We start from the raw sequence: 19,127 nt of genomic DNA on the forward strand, positions 1-19,127 counted from the left end.
AGCCGAGGCGCCGGGAGCGGGGCTGCGTAATGAACCCCGAGTCCCGGCGGGGAGAGGAGAACTCCTGGCAGTCAAGTGCGCTCAGGCTCTGAATAAGAAGCACTTCATTCTCTTTTCAAACTGTATAATTTCTGCCTGATTGTAATGGCATATTTTAAAATTACCAGAAATCGAAGCCAGAAAATGGATACGGCTGCTTTTACTGCGAGCTGCGTTAACAAAGGATATGTAATGCATGAAATAAAAACACCTCCCTGCCCCCCTCCTTTTTTTTTTTTTAAGACAGTAATAGGAGAAAATTGGTTTTGAAACTGAATAAAAGTCCCTTTCAGAGGAAATCATTTCTTTCAGGGTACCTTTGCTGAAAGTAAAATAGTGAATAATGAAAGGTGGTTACATGATTGTCTTTCATTTAGAGAGCGCGAGGACAGATGGAATCTGGGAGAAATGCACGATTGGAATAATTGCATGGTAACAAGGCGCTTGTTGTGAAATTAGTATCTTAAGAAAGTAGTGAAAAAGGCTTTTACTCATGAATACTTCATTATTAGGAGAAAACAGCACAATTTGGGTTCTCCAGACACCTGCTCGGTATTAGATGACTTCCTCCCCTCCTCCTCCTCCTCCTCCTCCTCACACCTTTTGCCAACGAGTCTCTCCTTGTCCCCGGTTTGCTGGGGGGGCCTTGACTGGCCTGATGAGCCCAGTCAAGGCATGGACACCCTGCATGGATCCCATCTCAGGGATTATCCCAGAGCCTGGGACCTGGTGGAGGTCACAGGGCAGGAGTGAGCAGTGTTGTCTGCACCCACAGTGGCTGTGAAGATGTTTTGAAGAGTGACATTGAAACCAGCAGAGCTTGGAGAGCCCCGGGCACAGCTCGGGGAGCATCCATCCATGCTTTGTTTCCTGATGCTCACGGTCATGGGCTCTGCCAGTGCCTGCCCGAGGCCACCACGTGCCTGAGGCCACCGCATCACTCCCCTGCACGCCGGTGCCAGCACTGGGACATGCGGGAAACACCCCGGATGGCTGCAGGAGGGCACGATTCCCCCACAGTGGAGAAGAGGGAGTGATGCACCCAGTGGTGACACCTGTCCACAATGTCCAGTTGTGACCTCCAGCCATCCACAAACCTTCAGCCAGAGAGCAACAGCACAGGAGCTGCGACGCCAGCAGATGGGCACTACTGCCTGCTTTTCTGCTGCTCCTGCCCACGTCTCCCTGCCCTCTCCAAGTGGGAATATCGCTCCCTGCCCCAGCCGGAGCTGGTGCCAGCAGCACCTGGTTATAACTCAGGGCCCCGGTGGCGGCTGGGGAAGGACATACAATGAGCAGCAGCGACGACTTTGGCCTGACCCCTCCAGCTTTTGTCGAGCAGATTTTGATGCCAGCTGGGAACTGGTGACAGATCCCAGGACCCCGAGTGGGATGTTAACACCGTCTTTCCCCAGCCTTGGCCGGGGTCACTCCGTGCCGGGAGGCACCGGCTGGCACGCCGGCGGAGCGGTCTGGCGCTGCCGGAGGGACGCCCCAGCTCTGCCACGTTCCCAGCGGGAAGGGCGAAAAGCTCTGCAGGAAGCGCAAATCACCCGCTGAGACCCTCGTATTTATTTTATATACATCCCTATTCATTTCAGACGTTCCGAGTTACTTTTTTATCTCCAGAGGAGCAAAGGCACCGCGTGCCGGGGAGACCCTGCTGGGTGGGCATGGGGGTGGTGGCAGGAGGTGGTGGCAGGAGGTGGTGGCAGGGGGTGGTGGCAGGTTCCTGGCTCACCGTGTGTCTCCTCTCTCGCAGGGTGTGGGGCGGCAGCGCCCGCAGGGAAGCCCGGACCATGCTGGCCTGCCTGCAGAGGACCCAGAACCCCCCAGCCCAGCACCTCCCCTGCCCCAACAAGGCGCTGGAGCCACGCAAGTGTAAGTGCCCGGGGGCGAGCGCCCGCTTTGATGCTGTTTCCCTTATTGAAAAAGACATTTATTTAACCGATAATTAAAAAGAGCAGGAGAAGCGGGGAGGAGGGGAGGAGAGGGGGAGGAAGGAGCCAAGATAAGCAAATTAAATTGGGTTCTGTGGTTGATAAGTCCAACTTCAGCAAATGTTGCAGAGCTGCCTGGGAAGCGTGGCGGCGGCAGAGGATGGTGCAGTCGTCCCCCCAAACCTCCCCGGCCCTTCCCCCCCTAATTACTTTCCCCGTTTTGCTGCAGCTCGCCTTCCCCAGGAGCTGGCCTTTCAGATAAGCTGTAAACTAGTTACATTAAAATGGGATCCAAAAGGTCACTCCAGCAAAGCACCTGTCTCTCCCAGCCTTTGTCTCTCAATCCAAACCGTGATTAAATGTATATTTAATGAGCCTGCTTTAGGCAGGCGTGTTTGACCTCTCCGGCTGGGAAAGACGCATTAAGATTCTCAAGTGATGAATGTGTGTTTTAAAGAGGGGAGTGGATATTTTTCTGCTGGTCTCAGTTGGATTTTTAAACATTGCCGGCTGAAGACAAATCAGTTGCTAAAGCTCTGCTTGTTAGGCTGTGACAGCCCCCGGGTGTTTGTTTAATGAGCTGGATTTTCCCAGAGATGTTTTTTTCCACTCTACCTGGGCACCCTGCGCAGCCAGGCAAGCTGAGCATGGGGTTTGGGCAAGCTGGGCACGGATTTTGGATGATGCTCGGCCTCCCTGGGGACCCCCAGCATCACTTTGGCATCGCACTGCCAGTCAGGAGGGTTATTTATCTTTGGAAGTTCTTTTATCCCTGAAACTTATCCCTGGAATTGTTCCTGGCCAGGTTGGACAGGGCTTGGAGCAGAAGGTGTCCCTGCTCATGGCAGGGGGTGGAAGTGGGTGATCTTGAAGGTCTCTTCCAACACAAACCATTCTGGCTTCCATGAGTTTTTGGGTGAAGCTCCCCAACGGCCAGCACAGGGAATGGGTCACCCAGGCCAGAGGTGGGGTGATGGGCATCCAGATGTCACAGTGCAGCTTGCACTGCAGTGGAGCATGTGGTGCCTCCCAGATCTCCTCCTTATTTGTGTCTAGAAGGAAAAAGAATGTTGCTCTTGTAAAATTATTCCTAATCCGTCACGCCTGAGCATCATGGTTGGTGTGAGGTGTCTGGCTCCTGGAGCACCTTGTTGCCATGGAATAATGAGCTCAGCCATGCCCACATGGTCTGAGACCTGCAGGCAGGATGAGCCTGGCAGGGTTTTCTGACGACTGGAGGTGTTTGGGAATCTCTGTGATTGTGATCCTAAGGTCAGGATCCACCTGCTGGTCCTCACAGCATTCTCTGGATGCAGCTCAGAGCTAAGGACCATCAGTTCATGGAACAAAGCCCAGGGGCACCTTCCTGCTGGGGGCGGTTGGTGCTTTCTAGCATTTCCCACCCTGCCAGAGGTGCTGAAATAAGGAGGTTTGGGAAGCAGGAGCCCTTGTGTGGTGTCACATATGGTGCCATCAGTGTGAGAGATGTTCCTGGATACAGCTGCCTGTGTCCTGGGAGGGTCCCAGCCCCAGGGTCCTGGTGGTCCTGGAGCTGTGCCCGTGGGATGTGGGCAGAGGTCTGACCCCACCCCGGAGCGTGGCAGGTGCGGGGTACCCAGGAGACAGAGTTTTTGACTCGGGCAGGACTGTGCTCACCTGAGATCTCCAAGGCTTGTGTCCCCCGGGATGGGTGGCAGCAGCCGAGCTCCCACCTGGACCCCCACGCTGCGCTCGCCACCGGCTGCCACCAGCCAGGTCACCTTAATCAAAGTTTAGCTGCCCGTGTGCTTCCGCTCGTTATGGGCAAATCCGGCACGTCTCGCTCCTCTCTGCCTCCTGCCAGCGCAAATTAAATTGCAGGTGACATCCAGGGCCACGCATCTGCCTTGGAATACAATTTTCCCTTCCTTATTTATGGCACCTGTGGGAAGCATGGTGGAGGGGCCAGGAGCTGGCGCGGGGCCGAGCTCCCGCCGCCACCGGAACGCCCGTGCAGGGAATCGGCACGGAGAGCGCGCTCTTCAAACCAGGCGCAATTTAGAAGTGCCTCTGATTACTTAATTTGCTCCTGAGTATCTCAGTAATTATCTTTATGGGTCTTATTTCTGTCCTCTGGCATTGTTTCTGTCGATATTAAATGAGTCTGGCTCTCGGCACATTGGCTGTCTGGCCCGGCACCACTGTGAAATCCTATTATCCTGCCCATGCTGCTGATTAATTTTGGTATTAATTTCACCTAAAAGGTGAGCTGACTCATTTTCCTGCCCGTGCAGGGAGCTGCCAGTGCCTTCACCCCCCGGTTCTGCCCCTGGCCTCTCCTGCTAATTGTTGTCCTCCCATCTCCGTGCCCCCCACACCGGTGCGGCCGCATCCCAGCGGGCCCGGAGCATCCCACACAGTCCATCCTGATAAAGCTGGAGGTGACTTTGCCGCTGTTGCCAGCAGTATTCCCAAGGCTGTTCCGTAGGAATCAACATGGCACGCCAGCGTTGCATCCTTGAGGAGGATGCAGGAGGGTGCCAGAGCCCTTCCAGCCCTGCCTGTGCCTCCTGCCTCCAGCAGAGGAGCAGGAGCCTGCGGAGAAGCAGCATCCTCAGGAAAATATCACGTCCAATTAACTCCAGCAGCCTGGTCCCTTTTGATTTTATCCTGGGTGCATTACAGGAATCCGGAGCTTTATTTAAATTATAAATCAAATAATGCCCCTCTCAGCTTGGCCAAACTCTTTGCTGCTCCCACTCTCGGCAGTCACGGAGCAGCGGATGATATTTAATGAAATGTTCTTTTCCATGTGCTCTCCTCCAGCCAGCCTGGGGCTGGGAGTGTGGCAGGGAGCAGGATGTGTGTGCCCCTAAAGAGGCTGGGATCCGTGGGGAGCTGGGAGCCGTGGGGAGTTCACAGAGGTGAACCTCTTGAGCATCCTCCATGGCCTACAAGAAAGATGGAGAGGGATTATTTACAAGACCATGGAATGGCAGGACAAGTGGGAATGGGCTCACAGTGCCAGAGGGCAGGGATAGATGGGAAACTGGGGGGAAATTCTTCCCTGTGAGGATGGTGAGGCCCTGGCACAGGGTGGCCAGAGAAGCTGTGGCTGCCCCATCCCTGGAACTGTCCAAGGCCAGGTTGGACAGGACTTGGAGCACCCTGCGCTGGTGGAAGGTGTCCCTGCCATGGCAGGGGGTGGAATGGGATGAGTTTTAAGATCCCTTCCAACCCAAACTGGATTCTGGGATTCTTTCACCATTCACATCCTCTGTGCTGGGGGTCCCATGGGACCTGTCACCTCGGCCCCACTGGGACAGTGGCTCTTGGGGGTGGCACAAGCCCTCCCAGGGCCCATCTGGGTATTAAAACACTAATGAGGAGATGGCCCTAATGAGAGGTGATGGCTGGAGCTCAGCCAGCAGCACCGTGCAGGGAACTCACCCACAGCTCTCCCTGCACCCGTGGGGACTCTCATCAGTGATAAACCCGTTAATTGCACTCGGGATGAGGCCCCGTTTAATGGCTCCTCGTTACCCAATTCTGCTTGTTCCAAGGGCATTTTCATTAGAGTGGCTGCAGCGAGGCTTTGCTTTTGTACACACCCATAAAATATCATTTTAATTTCATGAGGGGTTACACATGAGTGAAGTAAGATTAATTCTTTCATTTTCAGTTTCTGGAAGGGATCGGTTAATGATGGTTCTGTGTATTTATGTACGTGCCATAAAAAGGAGTTCAATTAACTGCTGGGCCCAAAATGTGCTGTTGACTTGCACTTTCCCTGCCAGGAACTGCTGCAAAAACACTTTTCCATCGGTCACATGTGGGGATGGAGGCTGAGGTGGGGCTGCTCAGTGCCCATCTGCCACCAGGTCAGAGCCCTGGATTTGGGGTGGGCTTGGCTGGTAATGGTGCAGCTCACGAGGGGGTTTGGTTTGTGTCCGAACTTCCCAGGATTGTGGTGGTCCATTGGCCACAGAGCAGGTTCCTGGGCACTGGCAGACCCCAGGATGGGGCACCTTGCATTGGGGGTGTCCACCCTGCTTCCCTCGGCAGGTACAAAGCCCGTGGCTTGAATTAATTCAAATATTAATTAGCTGTGGATGAGTGAGCAGAGGGGCCGGGGGCAGCTGGGATGAGCTGCAGGACCAACAGAGGTGGTGGGGTCCCCTCCTGGTCCCAGGGTCCCTTGGAGGCTCCGTGGTGAAATGGCATCAGGGTGGCATCAGGGCTGTGTCGGGTGACTGAAGGGTGGCCCTGGGACAGCACTGGGATGGCACTGGGGTGGTGGTTGTGTTGGGGTGGCCTCAGGGCTCTGTTGGCTTCAGATGGGTGGCACTGGAATGGCTTTGGGGTGGCAGTTGTTTTGGGGTGGCCTCAGGGCAGTGTTGGGTGACATACGGGTGGCACTAGGGCGGTACTGTGGCAGCATCATGATGGTGGCTGGGGTGGCACCGAGTACCATATGGGTGGTATGAGGGTGGCAGCGTTAGAGTGGCACTGGGATGGCACTGGGCTGATACAGGGAACAGGATGAGCCTGGCATTGAGGTGGCACCCGGCCATCCTCACACCCCGGCTGCGGTGGCACGGTGGCCAGCGTGGCACGGAGCACGGTGCCGGCGCCGCGCTAATACCTCGTGGAGGAGACAAATGGGAAGTGACACGTGTGTGTGTAGACGGGTATTTGTGGTGACGCTTTGACTGCAGATAATAAAGTGCTCGCCCCGAGGTGATCCAATTCAGCAGCCGCCTCGGCAGAGCCGCGCGCGACGAGGGGGAGAAGAAAGGGGAGGAAGAAAGGCCCGTCTGAAATGACATGTCAGCCTAAAAAGGGAACGTGTTAACGGATGAATATCTGGGGACGGCGAGCCCGGCGCTTCCCTTTGTGCTTTGTCATGAATTTTGTTGTCTTTGCAGATTCCGGCGCTGCCGCGCGGGGTTTGCCACCTACGGTTATTCAGATGGTTTTCTCCCGCTATTATTGCTGTAGTTGGTTTAATTTAAGCCCCCGGAGCCGGGGCGTGTTTGTCTCGGCTCCTGGCACCGGGGCTGGGGGGTCCCGCAGTGGGGGTTCTGCCGTGGGGACGCAGCGATTTTGGGGACAGCGCAGGGTGCTGGTCACGGGTGGCGCGGTCCCTTCGGTCGGGGGGGAGGGGACAGGGACCCCCACGGCATCCACGGCGGCGCGGTGGCCTCTGCGCCACCCATCCTGGGGACACTGTCACCATAGAAACCGCCGCTGGTGCGGGATGGGAGGGCCGGAGGATGTGGCAGCCACCCAACCCGCCCGGAGCGGGGGGCACAGTGCCCGCAGCCCCCCCTGCCCGGCAGCACCCAAAAACCACTCGTGGCTGCTCTCCCCAGGCTGGGGGGCTGTACACATCCCCCCCCCCCCTCATGCCCACCCGTCGGTCACCCTGGTCTGGGCAGGGCAGCATCCCTGAGCCACCCCCCAGGTCCAGCTGGGACCCCCTGGAGTTTGCCCTGCCCTCATCCGGGGGTCACTGGCTCTGTCTCCCACCCTGACTGTGCCAGGCTCTGCCCTCCAGGGCAGCCAGATCCTGCCAGGCAGCTTTGCTACCTGGGGCACAGACCCAAAACTTGAAGGACTGCCTTGATTTGCTAAATGTAGCAGCTTTTGTTTGTTTTCTTCCAAGTGTTTTCCAAATATTGAGGTTTCTTCCAAGTGTTTTGCAAATATTTAGGGTTTAGCTCTTACAAAATCTGTTCCCAGTGTGGCAGGCGGAGAAAAAGGGGATTTTTGATGCTTTTTGAAGCTTCGAAGGCATTTGGATCGCCTCACTGCAAGGGGAACGGCGATCCTGGTCCCAAAGCTGGGGATGAGCTCTCAGCTCTCGTGGAATTTAATTCATTTGAAGGCTGCAGCACTATTATTTTTTAATAAGAGCCATTGGCACGACTGCTCAGGTCCCCAGTGGGCTCCTCCGCCCAGCACCGCTCCCCTTCCCACCCCTCCCGCCCCTGTGCCAATTAAAAATCCTGCCTAATTGCTGTCCTTCTGCCCCACCAGCTCAGAGAGGCCGGGCAGGAACAAACCAGGAGCTCAGGGCTGGAAATGTCAGTGCTTTTCTGGAAAAGGGGCAGCAGGGCAGGACAGGGATGGAGGGTGAGGATGAGGAGGGAGGGTAAGGTTGGGTAGGATGCTCAGGGCTCCAGGAAAATGCCCCTTCCCAGGGTGAATGTGGCGATGGGACAACGTGAAGACAGAGCTGGGGCAGACGCTTTCCTTGAGCTGCTTTTTTGGGGACGAGCCCTCCATTGCAGCTTTTTTTCACATCTGAAAAAAGGGGTGAAAAGCTTTTTCCTGTGGGACCAGGGGAAGGCAAGGCTGGGAAGCTTCCAGCCACACGTCGCCTTCGGCAGCTTTATAAAGATTCCCTGCCGAGATTATTTCTTTCATTTATTGCAAAATATTGTAGCGCCTTCGATGTGTAAAAATAAGGATTGTCCCATCTTATCTCGCAAGGAATGGGGGGCAGGGAGGGAGCAGCACGTGTCTCTCGTGCTGCTGTTAACCACCGAGGTGCCGTGTCCTGCCACATTCCCACTCGGCTTCTCCCTGCTGAGCCCGTGCTCAGGGCTGTGGTGCTGCTGGTGCTGATCCCCAAATTGTTCCCTCTTGTGCACCCCAATATCCTGCTCCCTGTCCCTTTCCAGAGCTGGGCAGCTGCCAGGCAGTGCAGTCTCATGGACTGGAAGTTAAAGGCACAAATTGCTGGTGCCTGTGCTGATCCTCCTTCAGCGACGAGGGAAGCCAGCCAGGGATGTTGTTCCAGCACCAGCCTGGGGGACACACAGGCAGCTGGGCTGTGGGAGCAGCGTGGAGCTTCCTTCCTGGTGCTGAGTGTCTGTCCTGTCCTTCCTGGTCCTGAGCATCCTTCCCAGTACTGAGCGTCCTTCCTGGAAGTGAGGATCCATTCTGTCCTTCCTGGTCCTAAACATTCTTCCTGATCCTGAACATCCTTCCCAGTGTTGAGCATCCTTCCTGGTCCTGGGCATCCTTCCTGGTGCCATTTTGATCCCACAACTGCTTTAACCAAGCAGACCCCCAGTTCCCTTCCCCTTCCCCTTCCCCTTCCCCTTCCCCTTCCCCTTCCCTTCCCTTATCTTTCCTAGGGCTGTGGCTGCAGCCAGGCATGGTGTGGGGGTCCCTGGGGACACCAGGGATCAAAGGAATGCAGGGGTTGCAAGGAATACTGTAAATGTGGGGGATGTGGGAGATGCAGGGAATGCTGGGTGTGAGGGGGATGTGGGGGATGCAGGTGGGCACGTCTGAGGAGGCTTTTGGGAGGGGTTCCTCCCACCTCTCCAACCCTTCCCACAGCCATCCCTGGTCCCCATCGGACATTTTGCCCTATCCTGCTGCTCTGGGCACAGCAGGGACAGTGCTCCCCTCTCCATAAACCGAGATTTATTCCGGATCACGGCCCCAGCGGGGTCTGGGATTTACATCTGTGTCTGGGACCGGGTTTGGTGGCCAATTTGCTAAAGTAAAAAGTTGTTTAGCTGCAGGCGTAATCTCATAAGCCCGTGCTGCCATTAGCCGGGGTCTCCTCTCTGCCTGGCTTTCCAATAATGCTCCGAGCAGAAGCTCAGAGTAATATAAAAAGCTACCGGATTATTACTGCGGGCGATGCATTTTCCATTTACAGTAATAAAATACTGAAGAAACAAAACAATTTAAAATTCCAATAAAATTCAAACCAAATCTTTGGCTGCTGAGCAGATTCAATTATTTAGCCGTTATTGAGTGCAGGCTGGAAAAATAGAGCCGGTCAGGGAGGGAGAGGGGAGCTGGGGCGTGCCAGACGCATCCCATGGGAATGCCAGTGAGGGAGGGAGCTGGGAGGCAGGGAAACATCTGGGAGAAGAGGCTGGTGGTGGACACTCCTCGCTGGCAGCGGCTGGGCTGGGTTTAGGGATGGCAAGAGCCGTGGTGCTGGTGATTGCACCGGCAGCCGAGGGATCCGCCGTGCATCCCCGGCGGGTCAGCTCCGGTGCTCCAAGTCCAGGAGGAGATGGACAGGAGGGGACAAGCAGCGAGCGGCTGTGTCAGGGCCGGCTGCGCCCGCCGGTGCCGCCGTGGCTCGGGCGAGTTCGCATCTCGCAGTAATTACAGGCGGCTGGGAAGCGGTAATTACTGCGGAGAGCGGCAGCGCCGCAGCCGCCGGCGTGCCGGCAGCCGCCGGGAGAGCGGCCGCTCTGTAATTTTCCCGGCGGGGGTGCGGTGCGTCACCCTGAGATGTGACAACACGCCCAATTGGTGGCTTGTCACATCCAACCCAGCTGGAGCAAAGAGGCGACAAAGGCTGCTCCGGGCACGCGCCGGGGCTGGCGGGTGGGATGCCCTCGGCCAGGCTCGGATCACCGGGGTTGTTGTCCCGTGGCACAGGGACACCCCAAAAGTGTCACCTGCAGCCCCAGCGCTTGGGGATAGGGTTTTGGTGATCCTGGTCAGGGAACCGTGGTGCCCGCGGGTGACGCCACTTCCCTCCCTCCCTCCTGCAACGGCCCCTTGGTTTTTAAATATTTTTCCTCGGAAATGAGTGTTTCTGTGGAATAGGCTCATTAGGGATTCTGCAAGTGTCACCAGCTAATTAGTGTCATGTTATTTGAGTATTCACGATGCTGCCACCTCCAAGGACAGTGGTGCTGGCATGAAGGGGAATGCAGATGTGTGTGCCATGCCATTCCATGCCGTGCCATTCCATGCCATGCCTCTGGGCAGAGAGGTCCCATTCACAGCCTGCTGTCTTGGGGGGTGCCCATGCCCAGCAGAGCCCACCATGCTCGCTCAGTGTGCCCTCACTACCCCGACAGCTTTGTGGGAGCACCGGAGCTTTCCAGAGGCCGGAGGGTTGGTGCCTGGGAAGTCCTGGTGCCAAACGTCCTCACGTGTCCTGCCTGGAGGGAGCTGCTGGTGCCGTGCCTCCTGTGTCCCGGCAGCTCTATTAAATCCTCCTCAACGGCGCTGGTTTTAATTGGCCTAATACACTCGTTAATAAGAATGTCTATTTAAGACACCTGTAAAAAGCCCATAACATCAGCTTAATGGGAGCAATGGCTGGCGCAGGCGCTACGTCCTGCCTGAGCAATTACTGCACCCATGGAGAGCATGGAGAGCATGGAAAGCAACCACAGCCTCACTGCTGTGTCCCCCCACCACCCCTCTGCTGCTGAGAGTGGGGGTGATGGGAGAATCACAGATTCCAGTGCGTCCCTCCCTCTGAATCCTGGTTTTAACCAGCGCCTGGTTCATGTGGGCATGTCACAGCCACAGAAACGTCACTCAGAGTGGGATTGGGACAGGCAGTGCCTTCGTAGGGAATGTGGAATGTGCCCAGTGGTGCAGCTGTTCTGCGGTGACTTTGCCACCCAGGATGTGGCGGCATCAGGGGTTGGTGGCATCGGGAGCAAAGTGCTCTGGCTACTGAGGGGTTGCACTGCCTGGGAAGGCTCCCCAGCCCCTCCAGTTTTGCCATCTCTCCCTTCCAAAACCTTCCTCTGGGCAGGCACCAGGTCTGGCATTCCTGGTGTTCCGTAGATATCCCTTGGCAGGGTTGGGAATTCGGGAACCAGCTGGGAACCAACCATCATTCCCATGTGCCAACGTGTACGTGCGTGTGCCTGTGTGTGTGTGTGTGGAGATTTTAAACACCTAATTTATTCCATCTATTAGATAGATTTTGTAGATTTAATCATTTTCACAGTTGGTGGCTCATTGGATACTCAAGATAAACTCCAAATGAAAGTATAATGGGAACGACAAATGAGTTTTCACACCAGAATGGCAGAAACTTGCTCAGGAAAGAGTTTGAAAGGAACAAAACTATATACATATATAATTTTTTTTTCTGCAGTGGCTTTTGCTGACTCCAGTAGGTTACCACAGTTAATTTCACCAGTTTTGTTCATCTGTAAAATTGCATAAAAGTGACATTTTTGTGCTCATTATAGGAACTGCTGATTTATGGCTGGTAAATGCAATGCTTTTCCATTTTTGGTGAGGTTCTCGTAGCAGCGCAAAGCACCCATGAAATTGCTTGTATAATGTAGTTTAAATCCAATCTCAGAGAAAGATTCCCCCGTTGGGTAAAGTGACATTTCCATTCTCCACACCGAGTTTATTTTAGGCCACTTACAAGTGACTCCCGTCAGTGGGAGGGGACAGCTCGGTGCCGTGACCTGGTTTCTGCCGGGAGCGGGTGGGATCCAGCCGGGGGAGGATGGTGCTGGGGTGCTGGGTCTCCTCATCCTGGCGGTGTTGGATTCACCCCACGCTTTGCTCCCGCAGGCGAGACGGCCCCCATGCATTCCCCGCGCTACCCCAGCCCCGCCGAACTGGACGCCTACGCACAGAAGGTGGCCAACAGCCCGCTGACCATCAAGATCTTCCCCACCAACATCAGGGTCCCCCAGCACAAGCACCTTAACCGGACGGTGAACGGCTACGACACCACGGGGCAGCGGTACAGCCCCTACCCCCTGCACGCCGGCGGCTACCAGGGGCTGCTGGCCATCGTCAAAGCCTCCGGCAAAAGCGTGGTGAAGAACTCGGAGGGGAAGCGGACTAAGCTCTCGCCCGCCCAGGTGGGCGTCGCTCCCTACCCCGCCTCAAGCACTTTAGCTCAAGGTCCCTCCTGCGCCGGGCAGCTGAGCTACCACGGCGGCCAGAAGCAGCTGGAGGGTCCCGTGCCCCCCAACGTGACGGTGGCGGCCTCGGTGCTGCCGCTGGCGGGCAGGAGCCTGGCCCTGCCGCCCTCCAACCTGCCCTCCATCCAGAGCATCATCTATCAGATCAATCAGCAGTGCCAGGCGCAGGGTGCCCAGCCCGGCTGCCCGGCTGTCGTGGCCACCCACCCCAGCCCGGCCAAGCACGGCGCTTTCGGCCCCGGCTACGGCGGCACCGTCCTGCCCGAGTGCCGCAAGGGCGCTGAGCTGGCGCTGGGCTCCAACCCGGCCGCCGCCCTGGGACCCAAGGCAGGCGTCTACCCCGAGGGCATGGACTACCTGGTGTGGCAGCAGAAGCAGCAGCAGCAGCACCTGCGAATGTACAGCGGGGGCAGCGGCGGCGGGGGGGCCCTCAGCAAGTCCCCCGAGACGTGCGCGGGCGCCTCACGGCCCTACGGCCTGGGCAGCGCGGCCGACAAGGTGAGCTCGTCCCCCTTGAACTGCATGCACGGCAACTTCGCGGTGGGCCAGTACTTCGCTCCCCCCTGGAACAGCATCCTGGTGACCCCCAACAGCGACTGTTACAACCCACCGGAGCTGGGGGCCGGGCCCCGCGAGCTGGGGGTGCCCCCGGCCGAGGGGCTGCCCAGCAAGACCCTCTGCAATACCTCCATCCTCAGCAGCAGCCTCCAGTCCCTGGAGTATCTCATCAACGACATCCACCCGCCCTGCATCAAGGAGCAGATGCTGGGCAAGGGCTACGAGACCGTGTCTGTGCCAAGGCTCTTGGACCACCAGCACGCCCACATCCGCCTGCCCGTCTACAGATAAGGGACCGATGCTGCTCTTCCCAAACCCAGGGCGAGGACTTTGGCGCGAGCTGCGGGTGCCGACCGCGGCAGCGAGGGCGGGGGGACGGGGAGGGGGACACGGGGTCGGCTGCCGAAAGGGCTCCCGGGACACTGGCGTTGCACCGGGGTCCCCAGACTGGACACACCCGCGACCTGCTGGAAGCCGAGGCCGAAGGACCGCTTGTCTATATAGCTCAGAAATCATTTTATCTCCACGAATGTGAACAGGGAATTGCTACGAGTTGCTGCTATCCAGGGAGGGGAGGCTCTGCTGCGCTGGCAGTGCCTGGAGCGGGGCAGAGCCCGGTGTCGTGGCCAGCTGGGACCCTCCATGGTGGGTCCCAGCGCGGTGCGTGGCCGGGAGGCTCCATGGTGGCCAGTGCTGGCCTGGCAGCTGTCCAGGAGGCTCCACAGGGGCTGGTCCTGGCACGGCGGTGGCTGGGAGGCTCCATGGTGGCCAGTGCCAGCCCAGCGGTGGCCGGTCCCAGCCCGGCATGCGGCCGGCGCGTGGCCGCAGGGAGCTGGCGCCTGACCTGTAGCTGAAGTCCGTAACTTGCACTGCTTTGATTAAAGCTAATAACTGGGGACAGTCTGGAGGCTATTTAAGAAAAACACTTGAAAACTTGAACAGATTTTTTTGGTTTTTTAATTTTTTTTTTTTTTTTTAGTTGACTAGGCTGTACATCTACGTGTTGGCTGCTACAGAGTCTCCTCCCACCCCTCTTCCTCCTCCTCATCCTCCTCTCGCCTGGCCCCACAGTGGCCACTGGCTCCTATTCCCACTCAACCAGGAGGTTCGGGACCCCCTCAGCCCCTCTCTCCTGGGAACCCCCGGGCTCTCACACTTCCAGGCTGTTTTATTTCCCCCCCTTACTGTCAGTTCTACCTTGGTTCTGGGTTGCGGTACCGGGGCGCTCACATACCTCCTTTTTATCTCTTTTTTTTTTTAAAAAAAAAAAACCCAAAACAATTCCAAAATGCTCATTATGGTCCGTTATTCACTCTGTGTAATTCTGTGTTTAATAGATTTGTTCATTTACAAAAGGCTCCTCACCACGAAATACAAAGTGTTTTGATGTTTAAAGGTAAAAGCAGAATAATATCCCAATGAAACCCAAGGTGATTGTGCTCGGAAAAGAGGTACTGTATCCCTGAAAGCCTGTTCAAGCACTAAGTGCATTTACAAATCTCTGAGAATGTTTTTTTTTTATACTAAAATTGACCATTATATTCTACTGTGAGAAGTGCTGGCTGCACTATATTGTTTTAAAAACGAGAAAAAAAAGAAAAAAAAAAAGGAAAAAAAAAACCAACCAAAAAACAACACAAAACCTGCAAGCCGTGTGTCCGGATGGTGTTTTTCCCAAAGTAAAACCAGGATCTCGCTGGATGTGTGCTCTGGAGTCTCTTTGCTTTGCTGTGGCCTCCCCTAGGCTCCCCCCCCAGAGCCAGGGACACCCCCCTGCTCCTGGAGATTTTTAGGGCACAGAGGAGCACCTATAAATAACCTGTTAACGATGCTGAGCCATTAATCCGGCCTGGCACCAGCCTCCACCTCACACCCAAGGGGTGGCATATGGGACAAATCCCTGGGATTAGGGCTGCGGCCTCACGTGCGCCCATGGGACGTCCGTCCCTCGCGGGGACGGGGCACCGTGTTCCCATCCCTGCTGCCACTCCTCACCCACGGCCAGTTTCCCTCTGGGTTTCCCCAGGGCAGGGGCATTGCCCAGGTGGGATGGGGGCTCCTAAATCCGACCCCTCTGCTCTGCCAGCAGCAGCAGTGAGTCAGTGGCACCGGGATAATGGTACTAAATTCCCAAATAGCTCCGGGCTGTGGATGCATCTCCCTGGCCTCTGTGTGCCATGGTGGGACATATGGTGTGTCCTTATCCCAGTCAGGGAGGGGACTCAGTGGGGCAGGGGCTCAGCTGCCCTCCTTGCATGGCTGAGAGGGTACAGGGATGGGATGGGAATGGGAATGGGAATGGGAATGGGAATGGGCACGGGATGGGATGGGATGGGATGGGATGGGATGGGAATGGGCACAGGATGAGGATGGGGGCATGATGAGAATGAGGATGGGGATGGGATAAGGGTGGGGATGAGATGAGATAGGGATGGGGACAGGACAGGGAGGAAGATGGGAATGGGATGGGGACAAGGATGTGGATAAGATGGGATGGGATAAGAATAGGGAAGGGGATGTGGATGGGAACGGGGATGAGAACAGGATGGGGATGGGGGTGAGAGTGGGATAGGGAAGGGATGGGATGCGTTGCGATGCAATGGGATGCAATGGGATGCAATGGGATGCAATGGGATGCAATGGGGATGGGGACAAGGACAAGGGACGGCGATGGGGACACAGCCACGTGCCCGGAGCTGCCCTGTGACCGTGGCTGCGGCCGGGGCTGGCGGCTCCGTTTGTCTGGTTTGCTCCCTCGCCGAATTTACGGCACGCCGGGAGGGGACCGCTCCGTCACCGGCAGCGAGCGGCGTGACAGCCCATCCAGGGAACAAAGAGAAATTGGGACAAAAGGGAATTTTCACAGAGGTTAACGTTACTGATGGGGCGGAGGGGAGGGGGGGGGGTGTGCCACTGCCTGCCTGCGCGTTGAAATTAGTCCGTCTGGAGGAAGATCTTTGCTAAGATCTTTGTCATTACAAAGACGCCACATCAAAGGAATGTGAGGCTGGAGCGCGGCGGGGCTGCTGGCGAGTCCCTCTGTGCTGGCCAGCCCCTCCCTGAGGGCCCCCCTGCGCCAAAGGGGGGACTCGACAAAGGCTGGGGTGCACGGAGCTGTGCTGGGGGCTCCAGGAGAAACTTTGCTCCGTCAACGGTGCCCGTGGGAGGAGGATTCATTAGCGCTGCCTCCATCAGACTTCCCAGCTCGCCATAAATCAGGGCGAGCGGCGGCGAGCGACGGCGCGATCCATCTTGCAGGTCTCCAAGTCATTACATTTCATTAGGAGGTGTGCGGGGGTTTTATTATTTAGCAGGTTAATTCTCGCCTCAGATCGCTCCTCGCGAGGAGGATTTCGCTGGGCACGGGGAGGCTTCAGCTGTGGAATGCAAAATAAATGGGTCCCTCCTTGGTGGGCGCCTGCCTCCAGCCAGGGCCTGCTCTGCCAGCTCTGGTGGGTGCAGGCGAGCATGTGGGGACCCAAAATGTGCGCAGACACCGGTGGGAGATCGGGCAGGGACCCCTGAGGTTCATCCCAGCCACCATAATCCATCACCCTCCTATCCCATGGGGTACAGCACCCCATGAGCGCTGTGGGAACGCACCAAGGGACATGATGCTGCTTCCGGCCTACAGAAATCTTCCTATTCAAATAATATTAATAATAATACCAATAATAATGCGAATTTCCAAGGAAGGTGTGCATGAGGCTGATATTAAACTTAGCGGCCGCCTTTGCTGTTTGGGAGCGAGGAGGAGAGACAGGCAGTATAAATTGCACGGCTGCAAGAGGACTTAAAAAAACCCATCTCTCATTTTGATTGATATTAGCTTCACAAATTAAGCTTTAGATTTATCTAAAAATAAATTTGCTTCCACGCTCCGCATTCTGGATGACAAGTGCTTTTCTCTTCCCTTTGTTGGGTTTGTCATCGCTGGCAGGGCGGCGCGGGGAGGGGCGGGAGGGGGCCGGGGCCGAGCACCCCGTGTTCACCAGCCCCCAGGGTGCTCCCGTCACCACAGCTGAGGGTGAAACACCTCAGGGGTTGGTGGGGCAGGGGGTAAAAGGGCCAAGGTGGCAGAGGCATCCTGTGCCCTGGTGTTCCCGTCCCCACAGAGCCACCTCAGGGTGCGAAGTGATGATGCAGGGACTTGGTGGCAGCTGCCCTTCCCACACCCCAAATCCTTTTAAAGCCCACTCACATGTGGCCTCTTGGCTTTGGGGCACCAAGATTTGCACGGGAGGGGAGAAAATTGGTTTATATCTCATTTTACTGGAAAATCCCATCTCTGGTGCTGCAGTAGGAGGCAGCCACGGTGCTGAGCCTGACACCAGCACATTGGGTGACTGAGTTCTGTTCCAGGGCTCCCCGGCCAGGACTGGCCACTGTGGACCTGTGGCCACCCAGCCAGGTGAAAGCCAAGTTTACTGTGCTCACCCAAGAACCAGCCTAGAAGCAGAGCAGCTCAGCTCCTCATTCGATTATGAAGCAGGAGCCGCCACCTCCGCCTCTCCCAGGGAGTGATAATGAAACATATTCATCCCTCACCCTGGGGAAATACTTAAACCACAATATGAGAGATGTATGTAAATCACATTTAAACGGAGATGGTGCCGTTAACGCTGACGGCGACTCATCAAGTTGGAAGATGAAGCGTCCCCTCTGCTGCTAAAGCATTTGCTGAGAGAGCTGGGCTGTCCCCAGGGCCCTGGCCAGGGTCTCTGTCAGTGTCACCGTGTCACCATGCCACTGGTGCCCACCCAAAGAGCTCCTTCACACTTGCACAACATCCAGTTGTTAACGGAACGCTCACCACTGCAGCTGGCTGTGAGGATGAGGAGGAAAGGAGTTACAGAGATGGATGGGATGGGGTGAGGATGGGAATGGGACGGGGATCCATGGGGATGGGCTAGGGACGGGAAGGGATGGGATGCGGAGTACTGGTTTGCTCCCGGAGCCACCCCTGCGCTCGGGGTGCGGGGTCCGGCCGGTCCCGCACGGCGCGGTGTGTGCTGCCCTCCAGTGGGGCGGCCTCGTACTGCGACCGCGCACCGCATCCCTGTACCGCACCTGGGCCGCACATCCCTGTACCGCACCTGAGCATCGTAACCGGGAACCGCACCTGTGCCTCACATCCCTGTACTGCACCTGAGCATCGTAACCGGGAACCGCACCTGTGCCTCACATCCCTGTACCACACCTGCACATCGCATCCCTGTACCGCACCTGAGCATCGTAACCGGGAACCGCACCTGTGCCTCACATCCCTGTACCACACCTGCACATCCTCACATCCCTGTACCACACCTGAATATCCTCACATCCCTGTACCACACCTGAACATCCTCACATCCCTGTACCGCACCTGTACACCACGGCCATGCACCACTTAGCTCAGCATGATGGGTGACCATGCCCAAAGGCACAGCATGGCTTGGCATGGCTTGGCATGGCACGGCACAGCCAGGGAGCAGCCAGCTCCTCCATCCCTCCCCGAGCCCCGCCGGCAGCGTGGCTCTCCCATCCGGAATCACTCAGTGCCGGGAGGAGGCGGCGGTGGCGGGTCAGTCTTTATTACTAAATAAATAGTCGTATAAATCTTGTGCAAAACTCTGTGGCAAAACCATCGGCCTTGGTGGGCGGCGGGGGCCGTGCTCCCCATCCCGGGCCGAGGCTCCTGGCACGGCACAGCCACGGCCCCGGCACAGCAAAGCGAAGCGGTGGCACTGGAGCCAAGACCTCCGACATCGCCGGGGCAGGGCCAGGCCCCCCCACCCGGGCTGGACACCCGCCGGGACAGCGGCTGCCGGAGGGACAGAGGCTGCACGGATCCCTGAGGAGCAGACAAGCACCATCCAGCCCGGTCGCGATTCTGGAGCCGCTCCGGGGGCCCGGGCAGAGTCCATCAGCTGCCGGTGCTGCCGGG

The 19,127-nt window shown here is 57.0% G+C and overlaps 1 protein-coding gene across 1 annotated transcript; it reads left to right on the top strand.

The window, feature by feature from the left end:
• Nucleotides 1-1,431: 1,431 nt before the first annotated feature.
• FAM222A (family with sequence similarity 222 member A) lies at nucleotides 1,432-13,492 on the top strand (the record flags this gene model as incomplete). The annotated part of the gene is given in 5 exon segments (XM_082293177.1): nucleotides 1,432-1,542; nucleotides 1,544-1,726; nucleotides 1,729-1,750; nucleotides 1,753-1,920; nucleotides 12,285-13,492. Coding segments are annotated over 5 exon segments (1,692 nt in total).
• Nucleotides 13,493-19,127: the final 5,635 nt, after the last annotated feature.

This window comes from Coloeus monedula (genome assembly GCF_965178545.1).
Source record: "Coloeus monedula genome assembly, chromosome: 18".
NCBI lineage: Eukaryota > Metazoa > Chordata > Aves > Passeriformes > Corvidae > Coloeus > Coloeus monedula.